The following is a 9706-nucleotide window of genomic DNA, read 5'->3' as shown; positions in this document are numbered from 1 at the left end:
AAATCAAAACAATTACTCAGTCCAAAAGCAAAAGCATTATAGGGTGGATTGTATGGATGTTAGCATCAAATTGAGGTTGATTATTTATGAATCCATCATGCCCCTTTTAGGAACTCAGCATTAAGGGTCAATCTAAACTTTAAACCATAGTTTATTAGTTCACCTTTGTTTCATCAACTTTGGCCCTTAATTAAGAAGGAAGAGTTAATATAAGCCCCAATAATAAAGGGCATTAACTAGTAATCCACCTTCTTCCTCCTAGTAAGCATGTTTTATTCTAATTGAGGCAGTCTTGCCTTTAATTATATAATAAATTTCAAAAACAAAGAAGAAGCAGAAGAAGAAGACTTACATCTCTCTTGGGGCCCTTAGTTTTTCGATACTCGAGTTAGATCAGTTCGACGAGTCCGGTAAGGAGTTAGAGCTCCGGTGACCGTCGAGGCTGAATTCCGGCAAATCCAAAATCTGATCGAAAAGAAAAAATCGACAAACTATAATATTAACATGTATCCGGCCCAGAGACTAAACGAGATTTAAAAGTGAATGTCTGCCATTACAGCGACCCCCACAAGTAAAACAGAACCCAATGATTCTCCGTCTGGAAGATGCAGGATGCCGAGAATAAGAGAGACGCAACTAGCAAATCAATCTAGTATTGTCTTTTCAAAACTAGAGCTGGCGGTGCCGATTCGCCGTCTCTTTCACCATCTCTTTGTCTTCCCCCTTACGCTTCTTTCTATTCGACATGATGCACCATCCCTGGCATCTTTAAGACATAAACTCACTTTAATCATCCATTATAATACTTCATCCTTTCGAGGAAATCTATTCCACTCTGCTTGTTTGAGTTTGACATTTTCAGCTAAGCCTCTCACATAGTGATTGTTATTCTATTTTGCATCTGAGTTTGACCAACTAACCAAGAACGAAAATCGCAAAGCAGGAGGAAGAGGAGGAAGTGACCTGAAAGCTGAATGGTTTTTGATCGGGATTCCTTATCTGTAGCAGAAGAGCCACTGTCTATGCTTCAATGGAATGGTTTTTGACTGACAACAGATCATCTCTTCTTCCAAAATTTTGTAATCTGAAACGAAATAGAATAATATCCACAAACAAAGCAGATTTGCTGTCTTATTATAGTTCAAATGGAATATAACAAACCTACTAATCAGGGCCTGAGGTTCTCTTCAAAAGCTGAAAAGCATCCAACTTTTAGGCAAGCTTCAGCAATACCCAGAAGCTGCTCCATTGACTTCGATCAAACTTAAGATAAACCCATTTTCCTAATCACTCGCTGCCATTATTCCTTATTCACTCTCCCACTTTGGGGAATCTGCATTTACTGGAGGAGATTTTTTGATGATTAATTATATAATATTCTATCAGAGGGGAATAACAGGGAACAAATGCCTTGATTAGTGCGACACGTGTCAGGTTTTGACCCTTTCGTAATCTCAATTGTTTAAACCAAGAATATCTCAATCGGATGTCCGCAGCGGGACAACCGGGGCCACCTCCTATCCGGTTTCATCCGTTGGATCCCCATCGTTCCATAAGGGACGGCGAGATGATGAACTGGGTACGTCGATCCTAGTCTAGGGTCATGATAACGGGGTAGAAAGTTTTTTCCTTTTTGTTTTCCGATACTTTTCAGACAAACTGACAGAAACTCATGAAAGGGTCGATGAAAGAAACGGGGGAAAGATAACGCCCTTTCTACGTCACTGACAAACCCCCTTAGGACACCCTACCCCCCAAAAAGACGACGACAGTCAGACGGGGTGGCCCCACCTGATCTTTACATCGCCTAGCATAAAAATCCACATCGGTAGTCGTAAACAGAGCCTTCAGTAAATGAAATGAGGAGAAATGTCTACCACTTACAATTTGACACGTCCAAGTGGGTCCGAGCGATGGTCTCGCACGAGCGAAACTACGGCAGTACTATCACGCCACCTTTCCGCCGTCAACAAAAACCCTCTCAGTCTGTCCACGTTCTGACCCATTCTGACACACGACGGCGACCGCTGCTTCTCTGGCACCTCTGCGGTTGCCGTTAGACTCCGTTACCTTGATCACGTGACCGGAGTACGGCCAGGGGCCCACGATAGCAGCGAGTGACGAGCGCGCCACGGTGACTCGACCGAAGCAAAATAAGTAAGAGTAATTCGACGGGTTACGGGAGTATCCGGGATTAGAGCTGGAGCGCGAGGCATCCAGCGAACGCTTTTTTATCATCGCCGTACTCCCCTCTCCTTTCAAAATCGCGAACAGAAGCGCAGGTGAAAAAGTTTTTGACGAAAAATGCAAGTCTTCCTCCCTTTCGCGATCTTTCTCTCTATCTTCTTCTGCGTTTCCTCGTCCCTACCCCTCCCGCCGGACCACGATGCGCTGATGAAGCTTAAAGCCGCCATGCTCGGCCCAGGCGGCACCGGTCTGGAAGATTGGCGGGCGACGTCGTGGCATTGTTCCTTCTCCGGTGTCACCTGCGACAACGATGCGCGCGTGGTATCTCTCAATGTGTCCTTTGTTCCTCTGTTGGGGCATCTGGGACCGGAAATCGGAATGTTGAAGTCTCTCGTTAATCTTACGCTTTCGGGCTGTAAACTCACTGGTGGACTTCCACCGGGGATATCGGAACTGCAGAACCTGCGGTTGCTCAACGTCTCCAACAACTCCGTGTCTGGGGAGTTTCCAGCTGAAGTGGCTGGTGGGTTGCCTGTGCTCGAAGTGCTCGACGTTTATAATAACAATTTCAGCGGACGTCTTCCTCTTGAATTTGTGAAACTCAAAAAACTGCGCCATTTGCATCTCGGTGGGAACTACTTCTCTGGAGAGATACCGGAGGTTTTCTCTGAAATCGAATCTTTGGAGTATTTGGCCCTGAATGGTAACGAACTGTCCGGGAAGATTCCCGCGAGTTTGAGCCGGTTAAAGAATCTCCGGCAATTGTACATTGGATACTTCAACAAGTACGAAGGAGGAATTCCGCCTGAGTTTGGGTCGTTTAGCGTGTTGGTACGGCTTGATATAGCGTCGTGTAATATCACGGGTGTGATTCCGGCCAGTTTGGGTAATTTAAAGCAGCTTGACTCGCTGTTTCTGCAGTTTAATAATCTTTATGGTACGATTCCAGCGGAGCTCTCGGGCCTGCAGAGTTTGAAGTCACTGGACCTTTCGTTAAACGAGCTGAGCGGAGGGATTCCTGAAAGTTTCTCTGAGCTCAAGGAACTGACGCTTTTGAACCTCTTTAGCAATCATTTCGTAGGAAGGATACCGGAGTTTGTCGCCGACCTCCCTAAACTTGAGGTGTTGCAGGTGTGGGGGAACAACTTCACGTTCGAGTTGCCGGAGGGGCTTGGCCGGAGCGGCAAGCTGAAAAACCTCGACGTGGGGTACAATCGACTCACGGGGACGATACCTCGAGACCTTTGTTATGGAGGCAACTTGGAGACGCTGATGCTTATGAACAATTTTTTCTTTGGACCGATTCCCGAGGAACTCGGCTGGTGCAAATCCCTCCTACGAATCAGAATTGCCAATAACTTCTTGAACGGAACGATTCCTCCAGGATTCTTTAATCTGCCTCTCGCTGACATGCTCGAGCTTAGTAACAATTTCTTCTCCGGCGAGCTTCCCGCGCAAATGTCCGGTGGAAAGATGGCGATCATCGAACTCTCAAACAACAATTTGACCGGAAGCATTCCTCCGGCGATCGGAAACATTTCACATTTGCAAAGTATTGTTCTCGACCGTAACCGATTTTCCGGACGGATTTCGTCCAAATTTGCAGACTTGCAGCAATTATCAAAACTAAATCTCAGCAGCAACCAGATCTCCGGTGCGATCCCCACGGAACTTGCAAGGTGTTCCTCCTTAGCAGCGATTGATTTCAGCCAGAACAATCTCACAGGGGAAATACCAACCGAGCTCACTAAGCTCAAGGACCTCGACACATTGAACTTGTCCGGTAACCACCTCTCGGGAGAAATCCCGCCGGCGATGTCACGGATGCGAAGCTTGACTTGCCTGGACCTCGCTCGAAACGACCTCTCCGGCGAGATTCCAGACGGCGGTCAGTTCCGCATCTTCAATGAGACCTCCTTTACTGGAAACCCGAATCTCTGCGGTCCGCCGCTTCGATTACGCTGCTCAGACAGAAATACCTCAAGCCACAGAAATCTCACTTCCTCCTTCCTCTCCAAGCTTCTCCTCATCCTCGGTTCCCTGCTGATCATCCTAATCCCCTTCCTCGCGGCGTTTGTTAAAGCAAAACGTGCCTACGAGAGCCACCGGAAATCGAAAACCTGGAAGCTGACAGCCTTCCAGCGGCTGGACTTCAAGGCGGAAGACGTGCTGGACTGCATGAAGGACGACAACATCGTCGGCAAGGGCGGCGCCGGGATAGTCTACCGCGGGTCCATGCCGGATGGCGTAGACGTGGCAATCAAGAGACTCGTCGGTCCAACAGGCCGGAACGACCACGGCTTCTCGGCGGAGATCCAAACGCTGGGCCGAATCCGGCACCGGAATATCGTGAGGCTGCTTGGTTACGTGTCGAACAAGGAGCAGAATCTGCTGCTGTACGAGTACATGCCGAACGGGAGCTTGGGGGAGCGGCTGCATGGATCAAAGGGGGCCCACCTCCAGTGGGACACGAGGTATCGTGTGGCCACGGAGGCCGCGAGGGGGCTGTGCTATCTTCATCACGATTGCTCGCCGTTGATCATCCACAGAGATGTCAAGTCGAACAACATCCTCCTCGACTCCGATTTCGAGGCCCACGTCGCCGATTTCGGACTGGCCAAGTTTCTTCAAGACGCCGGTGCGTCGGAGTGCATGTCGGCCGTCGCTGGCTCCTACGGCTACATCGCCCCAGGTTTGAATTATATTTTAATGTTTTCTGACGAATTTACCCTCCTGTAATTTAAAAATCTCCCTGTTGCCTTTTTTCTATCCTGGAAAAGAATCGTCTTCTGATTATTTCTGAGAGAGATGTTCTGAAATTAGGCAATTTTGGACCAGAATGCGACTTAATAATGACAACACAAATAATATATCATGTCAGGGTCGTTCAGCGGCTGTTCTCCTTCCGCTTTAATTTTCTACTGTGTTGAATTTCAGAGCTTGATTTTTTACCTTGTCGTTTTATCTCTCGTTGATTGTCGGCTTTGTTCTGTGCAGAGTACGCGTACACGCTGCGGGTGGACGAGAAGAGCGACGTGTACAGCTTTGGTGTGGTGCTTCTGGAATTAATAACTGGAAAGAAGCCCGTCGGGGAATTTGGAGACGGAGTCGACATCGTGAGATGGGTTCGGAAGACGACGTCGGAGGTGGCGGACAAGTCGACGGCGGTTCTGGCGGTGGTGGATCCCAGGTTGAGCGGCTACCCTCTAAGCGGCGTGCAGCATCTGTTCAAGGTGGCGATGCGTTGCGTGGAGGAGATGAGCACCAAGAGGCCTACCATGAGGGAGGTCGTCCACTTGCTCACTAACCCTCCCTCCCCACCGCCGAACCTCCTCACCATTTAGCTTGTGAGATGCAGGACTAATGAAACACAAGAAGCAAATTAGAAAGCCTGCACATGTATAGTTTGGTCTGTCGTTGTTTCTCGTGGTTTGAGAGAACACCCAATACAGCTTTCGAGATTCCAAGTTTAAACTTTGATAGCCATGTTAATCTCTGTAACAAAGATCAGTCCTTACTCCTAAATCAAAAACTGCAGGGTTCTTGGTTCTTTTGGAAGAAAGTAATCGACTCTGTTTCAAATTCACTGTTCTTGTCTTCCTCTTTTATGTAATCTGTTCCCTATTTGCATGGCTGGAGTGAAATCTGGGCACGGGCAACCTACTGCGAAATGCCTGTCTAAGTAACCACTATAGAAGGGCCCTGGAGCGAAGCTAGAGAGTCAACCAAGTTGCTTGACTCTTTCAAGTTTTGCTCAAAAGACGAGGCAGTAGCTCTGTACTTCTTGCAGTCTCAAAAGGAATTGATACCACAGCGAGTCCGTGGCTCTGAGCCTCTGAGAGGCTCTGAAATCTTCCAAAGAAATGCCCGAAAAGAAGGCGAAAGCGACGACAGCTTCTTTCTTGCAAACATATGGCAGTGCTGACTTTTGCAGGTTTTGGGTCTCTTACAGTCGCAGCATTTTCAACAGTCGAAGTCTGAAAGAAATAAAGCCAGTAAAATCAAGCGATGAGTACGAATGATGCAGAATGGTCTCGGCTAGCGACTCTTCCTTCGCACAAGAGTACGAATTTCTCTTATAAAATCAATGGCTTCATATTCTTCAGTATTTGAATCTACTGGAGACTCTTTGAGGCCTCGTCAGTTTTAAATTATCATCAAAGATGATGAATGAGCTCTCTTCCGAGAAATTTCTGAAGGTTGACTTGCAGAGTTACTCTATGGTGATTCATCATTGACAAAACAAAAATTGGGAAACAAGGGACAATTCCATAGGGAGAGACGACAAGGGGGTGGACCATCTCCCCCTTTGACTTGCGAAGAGTGACAGAGACACGAGAACATGTTCGAGAGCTGAGCAGACTGCTTTTCATTGTCGCTCCGGTTCCTTCCGGGGTGGTCTCTGCTGCCACTGATAGCAGCCATGGCTGTTAGCTATGTTGTTTACGTTGAAGACAAACTGGTAGTAATTAATGCTCTCGTGAATGGACGAAGGAGAGAGGGTCTTCCGGTAGGCCTACAGTCTCCGCCGAGGACGTGTGCATCCGGAGGTTTGTCTCGTCTCCAAGGACATGATTTCACCGACTCGGGAGCTCTGATGCACTAAGCAGAACTTTTGGCTTTTAGTCTGAGAACCGATGGCAATGTTTCATGGCCATCTCTTTGGAAGCTGAAGCTGTCTGTGGTGAATCGGTTTCTACAGGGCAATGATCCAGCACAAGGTTTAATCTGGACAGGTTTGGTGTGAAAAACAATTGAGATCTTGGAGGATATTACAACTGTCAACTGGAACAACGAAATACTCGTACGTTTATCAAAATATCAGATTTAAAATTTTACTTATCTAAATAATAATTTTTAATATTTAATTTTCCGTCCAGATGGTTATATGACTCACCGAGTCAACTAACTCAGCTAAGTTAACTCAGATTCTACTCTAGTCGAATGCACTATCAATTATATTTAGTGAGATGCCCATGCGATGATGCACGAATATGATTACTGAATTAGTGAATTTTGAATTAAGTAATCAGGGTTCAGCAAGCTTCTTTGTTTGTTTAAAGAAAACGGGTTCCCGCCGGTATGTTAATTTGGCGAACGGCCAATTACCCCTTTTTCAAATATCCAACGGTCGTTTATCTTCCTCTGAATCTCATTGCCTTCTACTCTAGCCTTTCCATTACTCAAAGCCGCAGAGCCGACCTCGTCCTTGGTCAGGAGTCTGCGGTTGAGGTGAAACAACTGAAGGCTTACTTTGAATCCGGACGAATCGTTGATGCACAGAATCTGTTTGATACAATGACTGAAAAGAACGTCATCGCATGGTCTGTGATGATACATGGGTATGCGAGGAATGGATGTGGTGGAGAGTCGCAAAAACTATTTTCTCTGATGCAGCTCTCTGGTTTGCTGCCAAATTCTTTCACCATGGTCGCGGTTCTTGTTAGCTTGGGAAACACAAAGAACACAAAACTAGTGGAATCTGTCCATGGGCGAGTTGTGAAGTCTGGATTTGAAGCAGACTTGCATGTGGGGACTGCATTGTTGGACATCTATGCTAAATGTGGAAATATTGGGGCTTCAAGTAAACTGTTCAATAAGCTGAATGATCCAAGTTTAGTTTCTTTCAGTGCCATGATAGCCAGATTTGTTGAACGTGGGCTCTTTCCAGAAGCTATTTCTCTGTTTAAGAGATTACAAGCACTGGGTTTGACGCCCAACTCTGTGACAATGTTGAGTGTCATCCGAGCAGTCGCTGAAATAAAATCTTGTAGTCTGTGTGAGTGTCTTTATGGGTACGTTATTAAGGTTGGCATCGATTCAAATCTTCCAGTGGCAAATTATATTCTTGATATGTATTTCAGGTTGGGAGATGTAGAGATTGCTACAGAGGTTTTTGACAGAATGGCTTCTAAGGATGTTATTAGTTGGACGGCCATGATTGGCTTTTTAGTCAGGTATAATTATCCAAATGAAGCTCTGGACATATTCTCTCAAATGAGGAGCTACGGAATTCAGCCAGATGAAGTAACTATCCTTAATTTATTATCTGCTTCTACTCTACTAGGTGATCTGGTTAAAGGGAGATTACTCCATAATTTGACCATAATTTGTGGGTTTTGGTCAGAGCTGTCCATAATGAACTCTCTCACCACTATGTATTCTAAGTGTGGGGATTTGAATTCTGCAGTAACTAGTTTTAACCGTATCGCCAACAAGAGCTTGGTTTCATGGACAGCAATAATTTCAGGACATGTGCAAAATGGTAAGCCTAGAGAAGCAATGCAGTATCTAACAAGAATGAGGTTGCAACAGAGGTTTAATCTTGATTCAGTAATACTGGTCAGTTCAATAGCAGCATGTGCTGAGTTAGCTAATTTAGAACTTTGCTCTCAGTTTCATGGCTATGTTTTCACAGCTGGTTTTTTGTCTCACAACTCGGTCCAGAATAATCTACTCACAAGTTATGCAAAATGTGGAGATATGGAACAAGCATACAGAGTATTTAATGAAATGGCTCATCAGGATATTGTATCATGGAATTCAATTATATATGGATGTGGTATTAATGGTGATGGCAGAGCTGCAGTTGCTCTCTTCCATGAAATGGAGAGGTGTGGGGAAGAACCAGATTGTATCTCTTATTTGAGTATCCTACATGCTTGTAGCCACTCAGGATTGGTGGATGACGGATTGGCAATTTTTTATCAAATGGCTGGAGATAAGAAGATTAGAGTGTTTGGAGAACATTATGGATGTGTGGTAGATATGTTGGCACGTGCAGGGCGCTTGGAAGAGGCAAGGGTGTTTGCGGTTGCGGTGGCAGAGGAAGTTGGTCCCCATGTTTGGAAGGCTCTTCTTGGGGGTAGTAGGGTCCATGATAATGTGAAATTAGCACAAATTGCAGGAAGGAAGGTATTAGAGTTAGAAGATGGAGATGCAGGTAATCTAGTGCTCTTCTCAAATGTTTGCAAGTCTATTGGAAGGTTTGAGGATGCTGAGTCTTTAAGATTGAAGATGAAAATGAAAGGGTTAATGAAGAAGCAGGGGCTCAGCTTGCTTGATGTGGTAACCCATGATTCAGGTTAGAAAGACATAAACTCTCTGTTTATGTGGTTTGCATGAAAGGGTCATATTGTGCATAGCATTAGAGATAGACGCAAGTTCAATTAGCTGAACCTAGCTCTCTTTGTTGTTGCAACCCAACCTACTATTACATTTGAGGGTCTGCCTCCAAAAGGTTAGAACCTGAATGCTTCTCTCGTCAACTCGGTTCAGCACACGTAAAGACCTGAATCATGAAGGGACGTATGGTAGATGTCAGAGTGAAACGGCCATGTAGATCACCTTCATTTTACTGCTTGCTGCAAAAAGTGCCTTGCTCATGCATTGATGACATACGAGGATCTAGCAGAAAAGAACCAATTGCATTGACAAGAATAACATAGATGCACGATTCCGAAGCTATCAGTGTACAGCCAACTTCACCCAGTTAAAAGTCAAAAGTTGAGACAGAGAT

At 45.7% G+C, this 9706-nt stretch overlaps 2 protein-coding genes across 2 annotated transcripts; both read left to right on the top strand.

Moving 5' to 3' along the window:
• Window positions 1-2251: 2251 nt before the first annotated feature.
• Window positions 2252-5750, top strand: LOC137939290 (receptor protein kinase CLAVATA1). The gene is made up of 2 exons (XM_068784558.1): window positions 2252-4879; window positions 5185-5750. The coding sequence occupies exons 1-2, from the start codon at window positions 2305-2307 to the stop codon at window positions 5529-5531; spliced, it is 2922 nt and encodes a 973-aa protein (XP_068640659.1). The 5' UTR covers window positions 2252-2304; the 3' UTR covers window positions 5532-5750.
• Window positions 5751-7269: 1519 nt separating this feature from the next.
• On the top strand, window positions 7270-9276 carry LOC137939405 (pentatricopeptide repeat-containing protein At1g11290, chloroplastic-like). Its single transcript, XM_068784672.1, has one exon. It carries the CDS (start codon window positions 7270-7272, stop codon window positions 9274-9276), a length of 2007 nt encoding a protein of 668 aa, XP_068640773.1.
• Window positions 9277-9706: the final 430 nt, after the last annotated feature.

The sequence above is a fragment of the Aristolochia californica genome, unplaced genomic scaffold (genome assembly GCF_029961685.1).
Source record: "Aristolochia californica isolate CCGP_79_NKW_82.1479 unplaced genomic scaffold, dmAriCali1.0.hap1 SCAF_8, whole genome shotgun sequence".
NCBI lineage: Eukaryota > Viridiplantae > Streptophyta > Magnoliopsida > Piperales > Aristolochiaceae > Aristolochia > Aristolochia californica.
The sequence above is the reverse complement of the archived record's forward strand: the minus strand, read 5'-3'. Positions and strand labels throughout refer to the sequence as shown.

Excerpts from the sequence above, each read along its gene's own strand:
- LOC137939290 (XM_068784558.1), top strand. The coding sequence starts at position 2,305 with ATGCAAGTCTTCCTCCCTTTCGCGATCTTTCTCTCTATCTTCTTCTGC. Across the intron at positions 4,880-5,184 it reads CTACGGCTACATCGCCCCAG|AGTACGCGTACACGCTGCGG; the intron begins GTTTGAATTATA and ends TGTTCTGTGCAG.
- LOC137939405 (XM_068784672.1), top strand. The coding sequence starts at position 7,270 with ATGTTAATTTGGCGAACGGCCAATTACCCCTTTTTCAAATATCCAACG.